Source organism: Penicillium manginii (assembly GCF_028828005.1).
Source record: "Penicillium manginii strain IBT 31320 chromosome Unknown utg000009l:1.0-3297300.0:1.0-3298630.0, whole genome shotgun sequence".
In the NCBI taxonomy this organism is placed as follows: Eukaryota; Fungi; Ascomycota; class Eurotiomycetes; order Eurotiales; family Aspergillaceae; genus Penicillium; species Penicillium manginii.
The window spans coordinates 1,000,486-1,021,760 of NW_026643110.1; the positions used below are offsets into that span (position 1 = coordinate 1,000,486).

Sequence of the window (21,275 nt, forward strand, 5' to 3'; positions counted from 1 at the left end):
AGCGGTCTGAAAAGATACACGTCAATTTAAATCCAAGTAACGTTTCCGGTGGATTCATATCCGCACAAGGCGTTCCTCGGCTCAAGCCTACACCATATGAAGTTGGTCCTCACAATTGGGCGTTTTCAAGTATCCACGGTCGCTTTACCTCCATACCAATCTCGATTCGGCGTAGTCCTTCGATCAAAGTATTCCGAGGCAGAGCAAACGTGATTCTGAACCAGCCCGGCTCTTCACTCTTGAATCTGGAGCCGGCACCAACGGCCACGCCTGCTGCCCCAAATCTTTCGACTAGCTCTGCGTCTGTTTCCTTTGTTGCTAGCTCGCCTCCGATTCGTGCCCACATGACGCAACCAGCAACCGGTGAATAGAACAAAATATGATGGAATGACAGGAAATCTTCTACTATCTCCGTTGCTTTGCGCAAACGAGGTTTGTTGTCGCTCAGTAAATCTTCAACCACCTGCAGATTTGAAAACAGGGAAGTGACAGCTATAGATGCCAAATTGCAAACCTTGAACCTGTTGAGGACTGCTAGTGCACGGCGAAGCTCGGGGTTTGACTGCGTAATGAGATAGCCCTGCAGATGCGTCAGCGTTAGTATGTACATGAATCATATCTGAAGATTCCGACAAACCAGTCGAACCCCGCTGCTACCAAAATCCTTGCTGACACTGTAGGCTACATGGACACGAGCGGGGTCAACGCCAAGTCGCTCCAGGTCTATCGACAAGACTGAAGTAAATTTCGTTTCTAGCCCAATCACCCGATCCGGATTGACATGTTGATCGTATCTAGTCGCCCCGAAATTCGAAAGGGCGTATATTTCGTCCGAAATGAAGTGGATGTTGCGAGCTTCGCAGAATTGAAGCATAGCCTCTAGCCACGGGGTAGGATATATTTGACCAAGAGGGTTGTGGGGATTGCAAAGTATGAGGGCTCGAATGGGGCACGTTGCCATTTTCATCGCTTCGCTGTAGTGATTTATAATATCGGCTGCATTTTGAGGTCGTTTTGAGTAACTAACGGGAACTATACTGACGTTGTTTCTCAATTTTGACGTGACAGCAAACCCATCCCACATGGGTGTTTCCAGTAGTATACCGTTGCCAGTATCGCAAATTGCAAATATCAGAGTCTCGATAGCCGATGAACATCCTGTACTTGTTACGATGTGCTCGGGTAAAACGGCAACTCGAGGAGAGAAGAAGCGATTGAAAAATGATGCCGATACATGCAAAAGACCTGGAGGTCCACCCAACTCTTGGGAATATGAGAGGTCCTGCTGATTCAGGTCCAATAAAATGGCATCTTTTATCAGCGGAAGTATGTCTGGTCGAACAAGCCAATTCTCCGCCATGTCCATTTCCAGTACGCCCTTTGGAGGGGTTGGCTCTGCGGAGGCATGGTCTGAGAGCCAGGATAGACTTCGCTTCATGCGGCCTGAAAGCATTATCGACAGAGATTAACTGATCAAAAAGAGTCTATGTACAGTGAACCAACGTCTATGGCCCTCAATTTAACTATGAGATTGGACCGGTCTATGTGTTCAGTATCAGTAGCAGTAAAATCGGCGGAGTGTGGTTCAGCTCACCGCTATTTCGACGTGAAGCTACATCCAGGATGAAGTATAGAAGGCAATCGGAGCAAAGAAAACTGCACGCCTGATCAAGCCACTCTAATTATCTGTGATGTACTCACAGAGTGCGCTAGGTTTAACTTAGTTTTTAAGTTTGATCGTCGCTGTGCCCAGAGCGTGCACGAAGGCTGATTTCATAACCTGTCTTTTACAGCACCATCAAAGACCGAAAGACTGCTATTGCTCGAGAGAAGAGCAAAGTAAAACAAGCAGGAAGCCTAGGAAGGAAATAACTAACGCCGATAGCAGAAATGAGGAGTGCTATAGTAGTTTGCCTGAGGCTTAAGGCACCCGTTCGATAACTAACTACCCACAAGCTGACTATTACGAGTAGCTCTTATCTAGCCCTATCTACCGACAGGGCTCACTAGATCAAAACAGTGAAACTCTCCTCCATCAGTCCTCGGCAATTTTTACCGCATGAAACGGTTCAAAGTTCTCTCACATTTAAGTTCGGGGATTGACCATACATACTTGTGCATATGCATAGGATGTAGCTGGGAGAACGGCCCTCCGAGTCTCCTTGGCAACAACGGGATTCTCCGATTCTGCACCAGGACAATCGCTTTGAAGCCATGACTAGCGATAATCAAGACGGATTGGCGAATCGTGTCGACCTGGCCGCCTGCGATGAAAGATGCAGGCGAGAACTCTGGCATCCATGCATCTTGGTGTGCAGAACTGCAGAGGCAAACCTTGAAATATCCTGCATTATGTTGGGGTTTGGCCTTCGACAAGCCAATTTAAATCTTAAGGTTGGATTGGGCCATAAGCTTTCTGCTTTTACTGAACCGAGTGACTCAAAATGGAACCATACAACTCCACCGAGTCTGAGTTACTGAGTGTTACTAGTGAGTTGACAACGAGGCAAAATCCTATAGATACAGAAATGACCTAGTCCTATCTGCTGATTTACAAAGAAAGGTTCATAAAGACTGATATTATACATTCCGCCATCTATACTATTTACCAATATTACCACCAAAGATGCTTTGGAAGTCTCTGGACCAGGCACATCCTAAGCCACTGAGTGTGTTGATTTTGGGAATCACCATACTCCTCGTTTTCCACCTCTATCGCACGTACTCGCAACTGAAGCACATTCCCGGTCCCCTCATAGCAAAATTCACCAACTTTCATCGCTTTCTCCTCGCACGCAATGGTCGCCTCCACCTATACCAAGCGCACGCTCACCAGCAATATGGCTCCGCCGTTCGTTTCGGGCCCAACCTAGTATGCCTTTGTGACCCGGAGGCTATTCAAACAATTTTCAACTTGCGGGGTGGATTCCCCAAGGTCTGCCCGCCCGGTGTCTACCAGCATAAAAAAGAAATTTCTCCCCGTGTTGATGGATGCTAACATCATCCGGCCGATACAGAGCAACATGTACCGCGCCTTCCGACCCTGGACCACCGATGGCCTACTACTCTCCGTCTTCACCGCAGAAGACGACGCGACAAATCGAGAAATGAAGCAGCATATCTCGGTGTACTATTCACTCTCATACACTATATCTTCTTTTGAACCAAGAATGGACAGAGCTTCACGGATGTTCTTTGATGAGCTTGATCGCCGGTTCGTTCCCACAAAAGCACAGTTCGATGTGACACAGTGGATGAAATTTCTATCTTACGACACCATGGGCTTGATGACTTTTTCACGGCCATATGGCTACGTTCAGCATGGGAGAGACTTACACGGTATCATGGACGACGTGAAGAGGGCAAACCTGAGTATCGGACCTGTAAGCTACACACAACGGGGCACTTTGACATGGAGCAAGACTCAACTATTAGCAGATGACACAGATACCATGGGTTGATTGGCTGCTACACAAGAATTGGGTAGCAAACCTCTTCAAACGTGAATCTATTGCCCCTCTCTTGGACTACGTCTTGGCACGTATTTCAGAGCGTCAGGATGAGCGTCGGAAAAATCCAAAATCGCCCTCCAATTCGAACATTGATGGACCTATCGCCGAAGGTGATTTTCTCGGGTATTATCTTAATGCGCAGGAGAGAAAGGATAATGTGCCACTTCGATTTGTGTCGACATGGACCTTTGCCAATATTCTGGGAGGGGCCGACTCCACAGCTTCCATGCTTCGATCTGTGGTTTGTTTCCTTGCAGAAAACCCTGATGCACTGGCAACGGTACGAGCAGAGCTGCGGGCTAAGCAAGACACTGCCACCGGGCTAAGTCTACCTTTTCCCCAATGGAATGAGCTGCAGAATCTTCCTTTCCTGGACGCCTGTATAAAGGAGTCACTTCGGCTTGACTCTCCATTCTCGATGCCTCTTGAACGAGTAGTTCCAGCAGAAGGAGCCACTATCTGTGGTCATTTTTATCCTGGAGGAACCGTGGTTGGCATGAGTCCCTATATCACTAACCGCTATAAGCCTACATGGGGTGATGACGCGGATGAATGGCGTCCCCGTCGCTGGATAGAAGGCGAACCGTCGCATATAAGAAAGCTTGAAGCTAGTCTGCTTAGTGTAAGTCAAGTCTAGCCGAACTCCCGGCAGGTTCAATATCTGACTGTAACAGTTCGGAGCCGGGACACGAGGTTGCCTAGGCCAGCACGTCGCCCTTTTTGAAATCAAGAAGTTCGTAACAGCGCTTTTCATGAACTATGATGTGAGTACCTGTGCACATAGTTAATGATTTATGCTTACTGTTTAGATTGATCTAGTCGAGCCTCGAGCGAAGTCCAATCCTTACTTCTGGGTCGTATACCCAGAGAGCGTGCATGCGACGGTTAGAAAGCGCGAGTCGAATCAGTACTAGGTTGGACATATCTCAGAGAAGGAACACAGACACTGGGCTCCTTGGTAGTATTTTATTCTTTCTGAGTTCCAAGGTTGTCCACAAATTGGTTACTAGTATCTACGTACGCCATGAACTCCGCGCACTCCGAACTCTAGGATACAGAAGAGTCTCGAACTTTGAACGTGATTTTTGAGTTTCTGTGGATTCTTTAGTATTAAATATTACTAGTAGTATTATGGATTATCTTTCACAAACTACTCGTAGTAATGAAGCTCATTTACTAGTATCATCCAGTTTTTACTCAAGTGGTAGACTGTATGAGCATCTAGAGACAAGCATCAAGATCAAAATCATGGACCAAATCATGGACCATTTATGGAAGTGGGCCTTTTAACTCTATAGAGATGCCCTCTTATACAGAGGAGCCTAAAAAAAAGACATTCAATATTTCGTTGTCCTGAAGATCGCCCGACCGGGAAAGACCTCCCCGCACCGCTTATCTGATCAACACGTGACTCCCCGCGTTGGTGCCACAAGCTGAACTGAAACCCACCGATGATGATGGTCGCCTTGATTCATCCTCCATCCTTGGTTCTTTCATCCACGCAATGCGCCGACAATTGTGATGGCATCATCTCCAACACTTTTCACTGCCTCTAAAAGGCAGACACTAACATATCTATTGGGTGTCTGCCCGTTTTCTATCGCATTCCTAGTCTTCATCAACTCATCCGTCTCGTTTGTGGTGACTGACCTCATTGGGCTTCACAATGGTGAGGGCGACGCTGTCGGCACCCTCGGATTCGCAGATGAGTTACTTGCACTGGCTGCTTGTCCTTTATGGGGGGGGTTCTGTCCGACCGTATAGGTGTCCGCCATGTATATTTCCTCCCACCTCCTTGACACGCGATCTAAACATTGCCCATTACTTACGGTATGTCAGGTGTGCACGGTGGGGTATCTGATTATCGCGCTGGCGCTGGTTCTCTTCGTGCAGGCCACGAACGTCTACCCTCAACTTCTCCTCGGAAGGCTGCTTTTCAGTCTTGGTGGCTCGGCCGTGTCGACTATGGTCACAGCAGTTCTGCCGAGTGTGACGGGTAAAGCACACGCCGCCTGTTCATACCGCGCGTCCGTCTCGTCCGAGTTGACGATCACGCCTGAGCGATTGCGAGCTGCTGGCGGCGCATCCGGAACTTCCGTGGCCTCGCCTTCTGCTCGGCTTTCTGGATTTGTTGGATTATTCGCGGGATGTGGCGCCCTTGTTTCGCTTGCCGTTTTCTTGCCCCTTCCGGCTCGGTTTGAGAAGCTGGGTCTTTCGCCGGCCGAGGCAATTCAGCGTAGTTATTATTTGGTGGCAAGTGTGGCTTTAATCATCGGATTGGCCAGTTTCATTGGTCTTCGCAATCTTCCTGGTGAAGAAAAGAAAGGATGGAGTTCATTGTGGAATTGCGATTACCTGGAGGATTCCGACGACTATGATGATCACAGGACGTCACCATCCAGAATGCCATACTGGAAACAACTGACCACGGCTATGATGCTCGGCTTCCGCAATCGCAGCATCGGATTGGGATATGTGGGAGGCTTTGTTGCTCGGGCTTCATCGGTGGGGATTTCATTGTTCATTCCCCTGGCTGTAAATCATTACTATCGAGTGTCTGGGCTTTGCGACGAGCTACATGAACCGAAACCAGGCTCGGGGCTAGGGGAGATCAAGCGGGCGTGCCCCAAAGCCTACATCGTCGCCTCCATCTTGACGGGGGTGTCTCAGCTCGTGGCTCTAATTGCCGCACCAGCGTTTGGGTACTTGACAGACAAGTCCCGGCGCTATAACTTCCCACTTCTGTTTGCCGCCCTGGTGGGTGTGGTGGGCTACATGGCCTTCGGGCTCTTACCGAGTCCGCAGTACAAGGGACCCGATGGCAGCGGTGGAGTCTTTGTAATCATGGCTCTTGTTGGGATTAGCCAAATTGGCGCGATTGTCTGCAGCTTGGCGGTGCTCAGCAACGGGATTCTGAGCGTCAGCATCGACGATGAGACATTGCGGAAGATCTACGATGAGCAGAATGGCTCGCAGGGCGAAGGTGGGGAATCAACCGAGAATCAGTCACTGCTTGCAGGATCGGTCAATCGGCGGTTACAGCATTTGTCACATCTAAAGGGATCCATCGCGGGCGTCTACTCCCTGTACGGTGGGGCGGGAATCCTGCTGCTCACCAAGGTGGGCGGACTCTTGTTCGACAAGTGGTCTTCGGGTACGCCATTCTACATCATGGCTATTTTCAACGGGATCTTGCTTGCGACGGGGATTGTGTGTGGTGTCATGAATCATGTTGCGCCGAGGATGGCTGTGGCCCTATAGTGGTGGCCCCTCAACCCCGACCCCGACCCCGGCCCTGCAACTAGAGGGGGGGGGGGGGTACTAATGCCGGAGTATTGGGGCCAAAATTGAGAGTTTTCACGCTTCTGTTAATGTTGGTTTTCCTGCGCCTACCCCTGTGGGTTGTGCTCCTATTCGTAGCGTAGTTTCAGGATGCGGCATGTAGGTACTCCGTATTGCGGCAATGAAGAGCCGAGATGATCGAGTATACTCCGTAGTTCAACTATGTACAAAATCATCGAAGTAATAGTGTACTCCACGCCGGCATCCAGGGGCAAGCCACATCAATATTTAATTTAAAATAACGTGTTGATTAATTAAAATCGATGAACTGGTGTATCCCCCCGGAAAAGCGGGCCCGAGTTGGTCCCGGCTCCCTTTTCAACTCTCATCTCTCTTCCTTCCTTCTTTTCTTTCTCACTCCCACACACTCCCACCCACTCTCCACCATCAACGATCTGGACTCCTCTAGACTCTACGATGGACCTCATTTCTTGCCGATCTTTGAGTGGGCAACTCGTTATGGAGCGCAATTTCGCCTGACGGTGATGATGAGCGACCAACCCATTACCTCTTCCAGTCATAATCAATTCAACCCTGGCTCCGACCGGCGTCTATACTCGAGGGAGTTTAGCGCCCCCCATTTAGCTTCAATTAGCTCTTGTTGTGCTCGCCCCCTTTTCCACAGTTGCAGCAAGAAAAAAGCAGGAACACGGCACTAGAGGCTCATTGACTCCACCTTGTGCCCTGTGAAGGGTCCGACTGGGGAACCCCTGGGGCCTGTTCCTGGGCCTGTGCCTGAACCGTTCTCTCTAGTCTGCCCGCCATCACACACACGGCTCCAATCAACCATGATGTGAGGCCAAGAATTACGGAGTAGAGCCAGCAGGTTCTGCCCCAGTCATGCCAAGGCTCACTCGCATGCGACCCGTGTTGGGTACTTTTATGAGCGTATCGCCCCGGCACCCCCGGTCTCTTTCTCTCTCTGTCACGCTGCACACTCTTAACACTACGGCGCTTCGCTGCCTTTACTTTCTTTAATCCAGTCTTTCTTTAATACCGTCGCTATTCTCTAGCCGACTTCACTTCAAGTACTGTGTACCCGTCACTCGTTCATTCATTCATTCACACTCTTTCAATATGCGCTTCCAAACTGTCGCAATCCTGGCCGGTGCCTCTGCCGTGTCTGCCGGCAAAACCGCCAACCTTCTCCTGCCTGGTTTCCAGAACCGTGACCTCGAGTGCGGTGTCCAGGGCTCGGTATGTACATGACTCTCCAGTGATGCGCGAGACGCGCGACACGATTCATACATGTTGTGGTCGATCGCAAGTCTAGTCGCATTGCAAGATATCTATACCCGAAAATATCCGTTAACAACAAACAAACAGAATGGCGATACCACCACTTACTTGGTGACTTGCCCTACCGGCGCTTCGGCTTGCGGTATCCCTGGTGCTGGCATGACTGCCATTGCTGCCCCTACCTCCGTGCAGCTGATCAACCCTGATGGCAAGGGCAACACTGCCTCCGTCTCCTGCAATGTTGCCGGCACCACCTCGGCCTCTTGCGTGGCTCAGGACGGTACTGTTACCGTCTCCCACACTCTGGGCCCCAAGGACCTGAACTGGATGGCCGTCACCATCACCACCCCGACTTCCACGTCGACCCCCACTCCTACTTCCACCGTCACCCCGACCCCGACCTCGACTTCCACTTCGACTGTGACCCCGACCTCGACCTCCTGCCCTGTATCGAGCCCCGTCAAGTCATCCACTCGCGTGCCCTCTTCCACCCGTCTGGCGACCTCGTCGATCCCTTTGAAGCCCACCGGCGGTGTTGTCACCGGCACTCCCGCCCCCACTGGTGCTTCCACCGCCACCCCTCTCCCCAACGCCGCCGCCCCTCTGGCCGGCAACGTTTGGAGTCTCGGCGGAGCCGCTCTGGCTCTGGCCTTCGCTCTGGTCTAAGCTTGAAACAAAGCGAAAAGACTCTCTTTTTCCTAGTGTCTTGGGTGCAGTGGTCGCGTTATCAGCATGTGCCCTAATCTGCGATGCTTGCGCGACCTTGATTTTGCAAAGTTATCTTTACTTCAAGGTTCTGGGTAACTAACAACTTCTAATGGATGGATTCATTGTGTTCCTGGCATATATGTATTCATCTTATCTTATTTAATGATTGATACCTTTCTCCACGACAGCATGATCCAGCGTGATTCCTGTATTTTCACCTCTTCGTGTATACCTATACACAATTTACATATTTGCATATTATAACTTTCGGAGTTCTTCCCATCTATCCCCAGTCTAATAGTCTAGTCCCCTTCATGCATTTGTTGTTAGTGGTGTGCGTGCTTTCGGATATCCAATTTGAAATTGAAGCCACCCCCACCCCCTTGGACCCGAAGCCTGACTGAGCCACAGGTCTACCTATGCATTCTACCTGACCCCGGCGGCCATCATATTCTTGAATAACACCTGGTTGATGCATCCCGGCCCAACACTAGCATCGATTATACATACGAAGGGTGCCAACTTGAGGATGAGCATCATGACGCGTCACTACGTTAACTATTCAGATAAAGCAATCTCGAGATGTACATATGTGGTACTATCATAGATAGACATCCGATAGATTTCTTCAAAAATGACAGTTCTCATCAAACGCAAGGTCAATCCCAATACAACCGACGCAAGGGCGCACCCCACTTCTGTCAGTTTGCCATGCGCATGGAGGACGGGGTGCATATCGGCATATTGACGGAATACATCACAGCAGGCCCGTGCGATGTTCTGAGTGTATTCATCCTCGCATTGTCGATCATCCGCCACTGTGTGGGGTGGATGAGTTGATTGAGGTCAGTAGATAGTGTACTCTATCTCAATCTCAGAGATCATTTACTCCGGCGCTTCCCTATTACTCTTCGAGTCATCCTCGTGATAACTGAAGCACCCACTCGTCCAGCCTGATAGGCTTGTTGACCGTCTAATTCGGCAGAAGGTCCCCATTAATGAACCCGCTGTACCAAATTCATACTTTCTTCCCAGATCGACGTAAAGTCTTCCCAGGCGGGTGACTGATCGGGAAATGCGACTTGCTCAAGATCAACGATCATTACTTTGCCATGGCCGTCTTCCTTCTCGTCACAAAAGAGGAAATTATCTAGATTTAGCGAGATCAATTTCTTCCGAGTACTCTATGGTCTCTGTTATGCATGTTTCGCATTGGGTCTTGAACATCGATCAATCTCTGACTCTGACTCTGCATCCATACCATATAGCCCTAACGTCGCCCCAACGCCAGAACGATGCAAAATAAGGAAGAAATGACGCTTAAAGGCTCCCGCAGATAAAGTGCATACCAATTTCGATCGTAGACCATTGAGAATAGAATGAAATGTGACATTCACCTCCGAGGCAAGAAAAGGGAGAAAGAGGGAAGAAGAGAAAGAGAAAAGAAAAATCAACCACCCACGCTGTAGCAACAGGAAAGACAAGCCTGAGAGACAAAAAGAACAACGCAAGATAGTCACCCTACCGCTTGGTCAATACTTACTTAGCAGCAAGACTATCTTCAACAGATCGATCGCGCAAAGTCACCAAGAGAGGTGGTTTGGCCCAGAAGAAATAAACATCCTGGTCGGGCCAGGTACCATGTTCGATTCCCGGGCACAGATTGATATCGAAGTGCCAGAGTAACTTGCAGAGAATGAGTCGCATTTCCGCATAGGCGAGACTAGTCAAAGTTGGAGCGAGGTCAGTATGGCTCTTGGCAATTTTACGGGAAGGGAACACGAGAGAGTATTGCGTACCCTTTGCCCAGGCACACGCGTGGGCCGTAACTGAATGGGTTCAGAACATCTTTGTTATCCCCGTGAAAACGGACGTCGGTTCCGAGCCATCTTTCAGGGATGAATTCATCGGGCAAGGCAAAATTCGAAGCTGAGCGGTACGAGGCGAAGTGGTGGAATGCAACCTTGGACTGGGAAGAAAATCAGCGTTACAACCCGGATCAAGTCAATCATAATGTTGTGATACTTACACCTTCCGGCACGTAATGCCCGTCAACATGGGCCCCGCCATTCGGGACAATGCGAGATAGACTTGTTACGAGGGGCGGGTACATGCGTAGTCCTTCTTCGATGACGGCAGAGAGATATTTCAGCGTGGCAATTGTCCGGAATGTCATCTCTGTTTCACTCTTAAAGGAAGAGCGAATCTCGTCTGCGAGTCTAGTCATGGTTTGTGGATTCATGCACAGGTAATAGATGCAACCAGTCAGGCACGTAGCCGAGGTCTCGCTGCCTGCGATGATGAGGCTAAATCAATATCAAGCAAATTAGTGCCTTTCCTACCTTTTTCTTGTGAAAAAGATATTTCGCGTACATGAATGCATTCGAGTGGATTTCCGCCCGACTCATGATTTTCTCCCCATCAGTGTACGGGCCCTTCTTCTCGCTCAGCCCATTCTGCAGAATAGCAGAGATGAAATCGGGTCTCGAGATGTTAGCTTCTAACCGACGATCCACCTTCTTGGCAGTAAGATTGAAATGATCTTCCGCTTCCTTCTGGAACTTCGACGGCATACACAAGTCAAGCATCCTTCGCAGAACTGGGAACTGCATCGCAACGCCAGCGATGGAAAGAGCCCTGATTGACTTGACGAGTAGATCGATCCACGGATGCAGCCGAGTATGTTTCAGACAATCAAACGACTCGCCAAACATCAGATCCCCGGTGATATCAAAGGTTGTGTAGTTCAGCCAATCCTTGATATCAACGGGATGTTGCTGCGATGAGGTGTCATCTCCCACGTCGATCTGCTCCCGCAGCCTGCAGATCAGGGTATCGACGTAGCCCTGAATAAGATATTCCTGGTCTCGAAGCGCCCTTTCCGAGAAAGCAGGCGCGAGAAGACGCTTGTGTCGCGCGTGCACATTGTCGTCGGGTGTGCTGACGATATGGTGCGTGCCATTTGGCGGCGTGAAGTAGTGGGACATGTCCTTTGCGAAGCAGCCGCCGGGTCTTTGGCCGTAGATATCGCGAACAGAACGCGCGGTACCGAAAGCAAGCTCATCTGGACTAATACGGACGACGGGACCATACTTCTGAAACATCTGGTAGACGTCTAGATGAACTCTGCCCCGGATGACAGAAATCTGCAAGGGAATGCGGGAGATGGCCCAGAGCTTTGGGCCCGGGAAGTTGCTGAGTGGAGACCAATAGAGGTCGTAGAGGATGGAGAAAGCAATGGTGAGGCCGACCTGGAAGCGTGCGTGGTTACTGGGTCAGCATGCAAAGATACGGTAGAACCAGAGTGTTGGGATGCAGGGGGGGCTAGTCGGAAGTTGTAAGAGGCTTCATTGGGGTTGGGCAAGATGGATGTAGGGTCCTGCAGCTGCAATGAAATGGGGGTGTACGAGGAGCACAACTTACCAGGACTCCTGCAGACACGCTCCAGATGGGGTAAATTGAGGTTTCCCCGGATGAAAACATGGTGGAGTATGATTGCAGAGTGGAGAGAAGACCCCTCGTGATGCTGGGCTGCTCGTCCATGGAGTATTTACTCCCTAGTGGTCATTCGTCTGGGATGTGGATGAGGCCTCAGACCCTGTTTTTTTGTTGCAAAGCTGGAAGGTAATTGGATATGAGACTGTGGTAGCCGAAGTAACACGAAGATATTTCAGCTGGAATGAAAATGTTCAGAGACAGAGAAGTGGAGGGGGGGCGGGTGGAAGAGGAGGAGAACAAAGAAATGAGAGGGGACCAACAGAGAAGGAAGGTGAGTGAGTGGTGAGTGCTGAAAGAGAGAAAACCCCCCTCTTTCCCTCTCCCACCACATCCCATGAGATATTCTCACTCTCTGCTTTGCTTTACTATCTCGTGATGATGCTCGTCTTTCCCTAGGGTAATTTCCCTTTAGATCTGATTTCACTATCTCATCTCCACCCAATACATCCTATATCATTCCCTGCTATTCCCATCCCCATTCCCCTCCCCCTCCCATACATCTAAGAAACACCCCGAGCTTCAGCCCAATTGTCGACTCATCTAGTCCCGAGGTCCTTCTAGGGAATCCATGGCTTACGGCCATACACAATGTGCAAATTGCAATATGTATGCACCTCGGGATTCCTCAAATCTCTCCGCACGCCCGCCAGGAATACCTGGGTTTGATGATTCGACCAACCAAGCACTCGAGTAAATAAGGCCAAAGAATACGACTCGACTGCCATGAGCAAGGAGCAGAGGTTATACCGACCGATCTGTTTCTGAATAGGATCGTCATGCCAGGCACTAGAGGGAACCTTATCCGGGTGAAACAAAAGGTCAGTTGATAGCAAGAAAACACAAACGGACCGAAAAAAGGGAAAGAAAATGGGAAAAAAGAAAGGAAGAAACAAAAGAAGAAAATGGAAAATGGTAGGCCATCCGGACCAATCGGATCACCCACACCGGTCGTACCTTGTACACCTCATCCCGTACATCTTCAAAACCCGCCTCGATCAGCCGCTGCCGGTGTCCCTCGGCGATATTCATGGGCCGGTGAAACGCCTCGCTGGCCGCATGCAGCTGACCGAGGAATTCGCGCAACGTCGGCGCCAGACGCAGCTCCTCGTCATCGTCCGACTTGAGCGTCACTTCGAATTCCTGCAATTCGACCCGACCCCCAGGACGCAGATGTTCGTGAGCCTGGCGAAGCAACCGCGGCCAGTCGGCGATTGCGCCGCTCAGATCGCGCGCGTGGATGAAGTCGAAGGGTCGGCTTGTGCTGAATAGCCAGGGGGGATTCGGCGTCGTCGACGATGAATCGCAGATTGGGCGGGACCCAGGATGGTTGGATGGGGCTGAGGTCTGTGCCGACTACTTCGGTTCCGGGGTAGCTGTCTGCGAAGTCGATGGCCCATATTCCGGTTCCGGTGCCGATGTCTAAGACTCGTTGCATGTTTTTGCTTACCGGGGCGCGGAAGAGGGCGCCATTCAGTACGAGGTTGCGGACGTGGTGGAGGAGGTCTTGTCTGTCTTGTTCGGGCTCGTCGTTGGGGAGAACGTAGTGGCCTTCCCGGTAGGAGTGGTATCGTCGGCCGTTTTCGTAACAGTAGTCTTTCACGTCTGATAGGAGTGAAGCTGTATGACTGGAGGTATCGGAATGATAGTCTTCATCGAAGACTGAGTTGTTCTCGCTGTTTGTTGATGCCGCCGAGGATGCATATCCGGGGTCCTCTGTATCAACTTCATTTGGAACAAGGCCTAATTGTAGCGCAGGCGCTGGTTCATAGGAGGGAATTGGTTGGAATTCTGAGCGAGGTGGCGTGCTGACTGATGAAGATTCTATTGTTAAATTGGGTTCTGCTGGCAATCCAATCCATGCATTCCTTTCCGCCGAATATTCCGTAGTCGACGAATCCGAAGTCACTTGGTGTGTTGATAGCGGCGCAGAGTTGGAAGTCGTTTCCTTTCCTCCAATATCCTCATTCTCGTATACCAATTCTTCCGGAATTGTATCCAATTGAGAGAAATTGGTTCCTTGTTCGGGGTAAATGTTGATGTTCCCTGATATCGGCGTAGGTTCAACGCTGACACTCAGCTGAGGTAAAAGAACAAGTTTAGGTACCACACCCGGGGACTCAACCAAACCAGACCAACACCGCGAATCCCGAAAGGAATCTTGCAATGACAAAGGATCTTCCTCGCGGAAAACAGCCCCACTTTCAACTTCACCCCCCGACACCTGCAAAGGCTGAAGTAGCAAGGGCGACGGCGAAGAACAAACCTCCTTCGGACGCGGGTCAACACCTATACATCGATCGATGCACGACTCCGGCTCCGTCCTCGGCCCCGAAGACGACAGCGACAGCGACAACGGCAAAGAGTCGCCCTCGAGTGGGTTAGATGTAGCAGTATGCGAAAAATCCAAGTCATCAACAACCATGTCGTCCGTGCCCATCTCGGCGTCGAAATGAGCAGTGTCAGAATGCATGGCGGAAATATTCACGAGCACAGGAACTTGACATTTCTGCAAGGCAAAATGGAAAGAGAGAGGGGCGAACGAATGCGAGGGCGAGTTGTCCTGTCCCTCTTTACCCCCCAGGTCTCACAGTAATGTTCAAGTTCCCCTTGTGTAGTGCAGAACGGCCAACCACGATTGGTGTAGCAATTCTATTCGGCAATTATGAGGAGGGAAATTGTCAGATCCAACGCCGTTGTATTGTACCCTCAAGAAGGTAATTGTATGGTATGGTCGGGCTGTCAGCTTTTTCTTTTCTCTTTCTATGTTGGAAAAAAAAAAGCTTATCGATACTGTTCGATGAACCCACTTGGTTAGATTCTGATCGCCGAGGGATATTGAGCCGACGAGACGAAGTTCAAACAAAGGCGAATATTTCAAATTCGAATTATGATTGAATCGAATTGTATCACAGTTTCTGCTTTTATAGCCCTTCTTTGTAAATCCCTGGTCTGTCAAGACAATTCAAACATCCCGGCGCAACGTAAGGGCGGAAAGAAGTACTCCACTCAGACCGGATAAAGAAAGTGAACACTGGGGCGTCATGGGATGGAGTCGGTTCGTAGGAGAATCCACCCAAGAAAACCTTGGAACGTTCTTTTTTTGGCGTGTGGCGTTTTTGGGCATCCAGTCAATGCGGTTTAGGGTGTGACAGGGATGAGAAAATGCCCCGAATTGAACTGGTGACCGACGAAAATCACGCCGAGGACTGCTTTCTCTTGTCCGTGCGATCGCAGATTCTGGCAGATTCCATGCCAGAGTCGTGTATCGAGCGCTAGCTGGTCAGCCATGGCTCTAATTTGATCTAGCTCCGTGGTGTTTCGTCTACCGTGGAATGACCATGTTTTCTTTGTTATGGGTTGAGACAATGCTGTGGGGTGGGTCGACCGTTGCGCTCGGGGCCTGCAGATCATATCAGATCGGATCGTACTGTTTAGGTTTAGGTTTAGTTTAGAGCTACCATACTCCACGCAGTTTGCATTACTGGATATGCTCAAAGGTAAGATTTCTAGGTGTAGTTTCATTGTTCTACTAGAATGTTCGAAATTCCTTCGTTTCGGGTATTATTCATGCCTCATTTCACTCATTCGCGTATAGTTCTCACTGGAAGAGACCTGGCTGAGCTACCTAGCCAACGAGTCCACCAGCCCGACGGTACCCGCTTGGCCCTCTTCTGGTACCTTGGTGTGACTGACGCGGTCCTTGTTCAGCGTCGCTGTCTCGGATTTCCAGCCCAGCATGCAGGACAGCAGCACGAACGATTCGCAGATGAGCTTCCTTGTTGAAGCTGCTCAAGCTGTCCAGCGTCTTTGTCTGTACCTCGATTCGTAGATCTGTCTGGTTGGAAACCAGAAGACCTTTCTCAAGATCAATTCGGGTATTCAGTACGCCTTCCTTGATCAGACGGATGAGTTCTTGGACGAAGGGCGAGTTCAGTCCGGTCGGTCGAGCTTCACCTCCAATCACGTCTGGGGCGAATATAGCCGCCATCGAGTCGAGTGTGACGCGACTGAACGGAACCAGATATTGATGGATAGCCTTGGTACGGATCTGAGTGTAGAGAACCGGGACGTGACGCTGGAGGTTGATGTCGAGGAGGTAGTCGGTGCGGTAATTTTCTAGAATATCGAGGCAAGGACGGAACTTGGAATTACAGAAGAACGCAATGGCTCGACGAATATGCGGCTCCAATTCGAGGAAGTGTCGAAATGAGGGGTTATCCAACACTTGTTTCTGAAGTTCTTGACGGTCCATGGAGGCCAGGGCGCATAGGCCCCCGTAAACGGCAATGTCGTTTGGCGTAACAATCTCGCTGAATGTGTCACTCAGAGAGGAGTCCACGGCGAGGAAGCTCGTGGCTGCATCACGGAAGGAATTCGCGTGCATTTGCGATAAGCCCAGGGCAGCCAGTATCTTAGGTTGGTTTTTCAGGAGATCTTCTGGTTTGGATTGGGAGTTGCGGAGTCGGTGGACATTGGATTGCACGCCTATCCAATCTCCGCGTTCGGCGGATACGTTGATCATCTTGAATAGCATGGATGCGATGTGATTTGGTGTTGTGCAATAGTCTCTCATCCGTGAGTATGCCTTGGCTGCGGCGACCAGGTCTCCCGTTTCATAGTAGTGATTGCCCAAGTCCTCATTTCCCATCTAGCGAGTACAGTCAGTTATGCTGATAGTCGTAGACTGAGAGAATATTCTCATACCCGAATGCTTTCCTTAATCAAATTATTCTTATATCCCCGCAGCTCATGTTCCAAGCGTTCGCTCTGGGCTCTGACTGAGCGCTGGGTATCTGAGACCCAGGCAGAGTCGAGGGCGGCTTCTTGCTCGCCCGGGGCTACCTCCGCTAGAGCACGAACTGCTTTTTCATATCGTCCAACATCCTTTCCAGATTTAGCCTCTGCGACAGCGGACTTGAGGGCATCGACGGCAAGGAGGGTGGAGGTGTTTCCAATAAGGTAAAGGCGGTTGAATCGGGTCCGACCTAATTTACAGCATTAGAGATGACCCAGTAAGCTCTCAAAAATCGACAAATATACCTCTGTAGTTGGAAATGTATGATTCAAGGTCCAGCTTGGGGGGGATCTGCCAGATATTAGCTATCGCTCCAGCTGCAACTGATTTGGGGTAGGTGTCTGCGGGGGAGCGGTGGGGGAGCAGCCCCGCGTGAGGATCAACGCACCATCCACCTTTACAGGCATGGGAGAAAGAGTCTCCCCGAGCGGGCCAGTTCCGGAGCTCAAATTTGGAGGTGCAGCTGAGGAGCCCATCTGAGCTGGAGCAAAGGCATCTGGCATGGTATCCATCGTACACAGCCGGGGCCTTTCGGTGAGTCTCAATGGGTCAAGAAAGCCGGGGGTGCTGTCAAATGGAAAGAGTGATTGGATGAGGTTATTGAGCAGCTAGAAGGGTCACAAATAATGGGTGAAAGAGTTGTGAGAGGAGGTGAGTCTGCGTGAAATCAAATGGATTGTTGTCGTGCATCTGGCAGGCTGAAGGTTGGCAGAATACCACCGCCCCTCACACCGCCGTTGTCTTTGGAGGTGGCTGCCTTACAGCCTCATCGCTTCATGCCTGAGGTGTCGAGGGTAACGTCCGAGGTGCAATTGGGCCGAGGATGATGTGAGTAATCAGTTAATTCAAATCATCCTACTCCGTACATCCGGGGAATCTCCAACACGGATTACAACTTGTTTCGGACTCTGAATTAATTGATCCAATAATCTCGGCTTCAGAATAGCTCTTGCCGACCACACCTATAAATAAAAGTGAGGCTAATTCACAGCCATTACATCGCGATATCTTCTCCGCAACTTCTCCGCAACTTGAATACCTCCCGCAAAGTACCGTGGCTGTCGCCCAAAAACGAATTCCATTCAACAGTTCAAATTCGAGATATTAGTTCAATATGCCGCCTTCTCAGCAACCTGTAGCCCTCATAATGGGCGCCTCTCGGGGCATCGGCCGACAAGTCGCCATCGACCTATCCAAGAATGGCTACGCAGGTACGAAACACCCGAATGAGGAGTATCAAGTAGTCTACTAGACACAGCCATCAACTTGAAGGATGCAGGACAAAAAAGAACAAAATAATTAACAAAACACCCGCAGTAATGCTCGCCGCAAAAACAACCTCAGACGCCAACAAAACAACCCCATTCCCGCCAGACCCAAACTCACCATCCTCAACCATCAACACAGTCGAGCGTGAAATCCGCGAAGCCGGTGGCCAAGCAGCATCCATCGCCGTCGACGTGCGCGACCCAACGCAAATCCAGCACGCCGTTGACGAAACAGTCCGTCGATTCGGAAAGCTAGACGTCCTGGTCTACAACTCCGGCGCAATCTGGTGGTCTTCTGTGGAGAATACACCGCTGAAGCGATTCCGTCTGATGCAGCAGATTAATCCCGAGGGCCTTTACGCGACGGTTCAGGCTGTCTTGCCGCATTTTGAGGGCAATGGGTGGAAGGGGAGGATTGTAGTTGTTTCGCCACCGATTTATTCGCGCTTTTTTAGGGGGAAGACGGCTTATGCTATGGGTGTGTATATCATGACTTAAATGCCGCTTCTCACTGCCTACTTTTGGCCTGAGCTTTTTTTTTTGTGGACTGCGAGTATGGCTATTCCATGGGTTGGGGCTAATTTGTTGGTTTTAGGCAAGGTGGGCATGAGTGTATTGGTTAAAGGTCTTGCTATGGACTTCGTTCGTCAGGAGCGCAATCAGATGGCAATTACGAGTATCTGGCCTGCATCGGTATGTAGTTGCCCCAAAGTGTGATTGTTGCGAGACTAACTTCTCTAGTCCATTGAATCGGCGGCAACAGAGCACAACAAATCATCTGATAAGTCCTACAAGAAAGATCTTCGAAAACCGGTACGTGCGCACCAGTTATTTATGCAAGGAGCTCCGCTGACAGAAAGTAGACAATATTCTCCGATGCAATTGTTGAGATGCTCCGTGCACCAGCAACTACCGTGAACGGACTCCTGGATACAGACGAAGACTTCCTCCGCGAGAAATGCGGTGTAACAGACTTCTCGAAATATAACGTTGTCCCCGGTTCGACGCCGCGACGAATCATGCCTGAAAAGTTCCCCGTGTTGGAGGTTGCAGAGCAGGATGATGAGGGGCAGAGAATGGACAGCGCGAAGATCCGGGCTAGTAAGATCTAGTGACCGATCCTGGGACTGCTACTTTACCAGGAGATGGGGGTTGTCTTTTAGATCTCACAATGTGAACTGGGTGGTCCAAGCTCGAACGAGCTGAACCAAGCTGAACCTTTCAAGGTGAATACATATAAGACAGAGATCCCGTGTAACGGGAGGATTCCGGTTGATGCGGTCAAATTGGAAATGTTCAATTGAAGATGAAGTCATCAGTGCCATTCAGATTAATGCAAAAGAAATAGACGCTCATGCCGATGCAATAGTAAAGATAGAGAGATAAGAATAGGGAAATCTGGAAAAATTGAAAAGAAAGAAAAAAGGAGAAGGAAGAAAGAAGAGAGACAACCAAGCCGACCGAGAACAAGAAAGCAAGGCCCCGAAGAATCGACCGCTATTAATTTTGAAGATCGTGAAAATGGCAATGGAAATGGCAGACCCAGGAATCAAACAAGAAACGCCATGGACATGATAGATGAATCAAAGAAAGATGTAGAGGTCCCCATCTCACAAGAGAATCGCAAAACCAGCAATGAAGCCGGTGATGAGAACGAAAGTTCCGTAGATATGGCCCATTTCAAGAGCGAATCGAGTAGCGGCGCCAGTGGCCTCGTTTGTTTTAATCGCTGTAGACGTGGCGGTACTTGTCGTGGCAACGGCAGAGGTTGTGGTGGTGACGTTCACGCGCTTGGGGTCTTGAGCTCCGCAAGGGTGGTCGGAACGGCAGGCGGCTGCGCAGGCACTGGTGCTGCACTTGTTAACACATTCGGTGTTTGCTTCAGTGCAGATGTAGTAGGCCATTGTCTGGGAGTATTCGGATGCATTGGGCGAGACATTGTTGCTGCAGATGCAAGAGTAGGCCAAAGTATCCTAGAAAAGATGATTAGATATGTTGACATTGGAGTGAGTGCAATGAACAAAACGTACAGCATCACAGGTATTGTCTACTGGGTCTCCAGTAGCTCCAGGAAGCTGGAGACAAATGAGGGGACAGGCAGCTTTCTGGGAACTGCACCAGCTCTCTGTGTGTGTACAAAGTTAGCATGTGGTGGTGTTGAAGGGATCTGCATTGTGGGACTCACGTCGAGTAGCCTCGGCGACCGAGTTTATGTCGATCGACTGGGTGCTCACCTGAGTGAGAACCGAGGCGAGAACCAAAAGAGTGGACGTGAATACTGAGGAAAACATGGTGTGATGTGTGATGGGGGAGAGGGGATGTGGTGGAAGGAGAAGGAAGAGTGAAGGTGTGTGTGTGTGAGAGAGAGAGGGAAGGTGAAGGAGGCTGGTGACAACGGGTGCCGGTGACAGTGACAACTAAATAAGAAACGCAGTGTCAGTCGGTGTAGACTGCCGATGCCGAGCTCCCAAGGGTAAAAATAGCGTGGAGGGACGGAATGAAGGGGGAATGCAAGAGGGTGGCCACCGCCATGTCTTAGAACTTACCCTCGGGGGGAATTCCTGGGCTTTTGTTCGAGAACGTCTAGGAATGAGAGGCTAAAGCTAGTACTGTTGAAAAGGGAAAAGAGCACCACAGGTTGCAGAGAGGGTGCAGATGAGAGAAATTGAGTACAGATTGAGCGGAGTCGGAAACGACAGACTGGAACCACAAACTTGAACGAGGATAGAAAAGAAAAAAAAGGATAGAGAGAAAAAGGGAGAAAGGAGGTTTAGGAGATCACGCGCATATAGAAAGGTGCCTGCGATGGCTAGCGGGGGACACTAGTGACCGATAGGGTGATACTGCAGATCCACAGTGCAATGCAAAGAGGGCGTGGCAATGCGATGGTGATGGCTATACAGAATAGGAAGT

At 50.1% G+C, this 21,275-nt stretch overlaps 9 protein-coding genes across 9 annotated transcripts; 4 read left to right on the plus strand and 5 right to left on the minus strand.

Annotated features, from left to right (window-relative positions):
- Positions 1 to 109: 109 nt before the first annotated feature.
- On the minus strand, positions 110 to 1,453 carry gliI (aminotransferase gliI; the record flags this gene model as incomplete). The annotated part of the gene is made up of 2 exons (XM_057108793.1): positions 110 to 580; positions 638 to 1,453. 2 exons carry the CDS (start codon positions 1,451 to 1,453, stop codon positions 110 to 112), a joined length of 1,287 nt encoding a protein of 428 aa, XP_056953894.1.
- A 1,173-nt stretch (positions 1,454 to 2,626) lies between these two features.
- Positions 2,627 to 4,426, plus strand: N7533_012144 (uncharacterized protein; the record flags this gene model as incomplete). The annotated part of the gene is made up of 5 exons (XM_057108794.1): positions 2,627 to 2,872; positions 3,018 to 3,383; positions 3,439 to 4,134; positions 4,187 to 4,276; positions 4,322 to 4,426. The coding sequence occupies 5 exons, from the start codon at positions 2,627 to 2,629 to the stop codon at positions 4,424 to 4,426; spliced, it is 1,503 nt and encodes a 500-aa protein (XP_056953895.1).
- Positions 4,427 to 5,033: 607 nt separating this feature from the next.
- On the plus strand, positions 5,034 to 6,773 carry N7533_012145 (putative MFS transporter; the record flags this gene model as incomplete). Its single annotated transcript, XM_057108795.1, has 2 exons — positions 5,034 to 5,270; positions 5,352 to 6,773. 2 exons carry the CDS (start codon positions 5,034 to 5,036, stop codon positions 6,771 to 6,773), a joined length of 1,659 nt encoding a protein of 552 aa, XP_056953896.1.
- A 1,158-nt stretch (positions 6,774 to 7,931) lies between these two features.
- On the plus strand, positions 7,932 to 8,759 carry N7533_012146 (putative GPI anchored glycoprotein; the record flags this gene model as incomplete). The annotated part of the gene is made up of 2 exons (XM_057108796.1): positions 7,932 to 8,051; positions 8,181 to 8,759. 2 exons carry the CDS (start codon positions 7,932 to 7,934, stop codon positions 8,757 to 8,759), a joined length of 699 nt encoding a protein of 232 aa, XP_056953897.1.
- A 1,581-nt stretch (positions 8,760 to 10,340) lies between these two features.
- N7533_012147 (cytochrome P450) lies at positions 10,341 to 12,284 on the minus strand (the record flags this gene model as incomplete). Its single annotated transcript, XM_057108797.1, has 5 exons — positions 10,341 to 10,524; positions 10,601 to 10,770; positions 10,831 to 11,107; positions 11,175 to 12,071; positions 12,241 to 12,284. The coding sequence occupies 5 exons, from the start codon at positions 12,282 to 12,284 to the stop codon at positions 10,341 to 10,343; spliced, it is 1,572 nt and encodes a 523-aa protein (XP_056953898.1).
- A 572-nt stretch (positions 12,285 to 12,856) lies between these two features.
- On the minus strand, positions 12,857 to 14,769 carry N7533_012148 (class I SAM-dependent methyltransferase; the record flags this gene model as incomplete). The annotated part of the gene is made up of 3 exons (XM_057108798.1): positions 12,857 to 13,096; positions 13,254 to 13,418; positions 13,495 to 14,769. The coding sequence occupies 3 exons, from the start codon at positions 14,767 to 14,769 to the stop codon at positions 12,857 to 12,859; spliced, it is 1,680 nt and encodes a 559-aa protein (XP_056953899.1).
- A 1,155-nt stretch (positions 14,770 to 15,924) lies between these two features.
- Positions 15,925 to 17,606, minus strand: N7533_012149 (COP9 signalosome complex subunit 1; the record flags this gene model as incomplete). Its single annotated transcript, XM_057108799.1, has 4 exons — positions 15,925 to 16,947; positions 17,004 to 17,284; positions 17,340 to 17,435; positions 17,483 to 17,606. 4 exons carry the CDS (start codon positions 17,604 to 17,606, stop codon positions 15,925 to 15,927), a joined length of 1,524 nt encoding a protein of 507 aa, XP_056953900.1.
- A 602-nt stretch (positions 17,607 to 18,208) lies between these two features.
- Positions 18,209 to 19,474, plus strand: N7533_012150 (uncharacterized protein; the record flags this gene model as incomplete). The annotated part of the gene is made up of 5 exons (XM_057108800.1): positions 18,209 to 18,305; positions 18,412 to 18,840; positions 18,958 to 19,055; positions 19,104 to 19,175; positions 19,226 to 19,474. 5 exons carry the CDS (start codon positions 18,209 to 18,211, stop codon positions 19,472 to 19,474), a joined length of 945 nt encoding a protein of 314 aa, XP_056953901.1.
- A 498-nt stretch (positions 19,475 to 19,972) lies between these two features.
- On the minus strand, positions 19,973 to 20,653 carry N7533_012151 (uncharacterized protein; the record flags this gene model as incomplete). The annotated part of the gene is made up of 3 exons (XM_057108801.1): positions 19,973 to 20,335; positions 20,393 to 20,487; positions 20,548 to 20,653. The coding sequence occupies 3 exons, from the start codon at positions 20,651 to 20,653 to the stop codon at positions 19,973 to 19,975; spliced, it is 564 nt and encodes a 187-aa protein (XP_056953902.1).
- Positions 20,654 to 21,275: the final 622 nt, after the last annotated feature.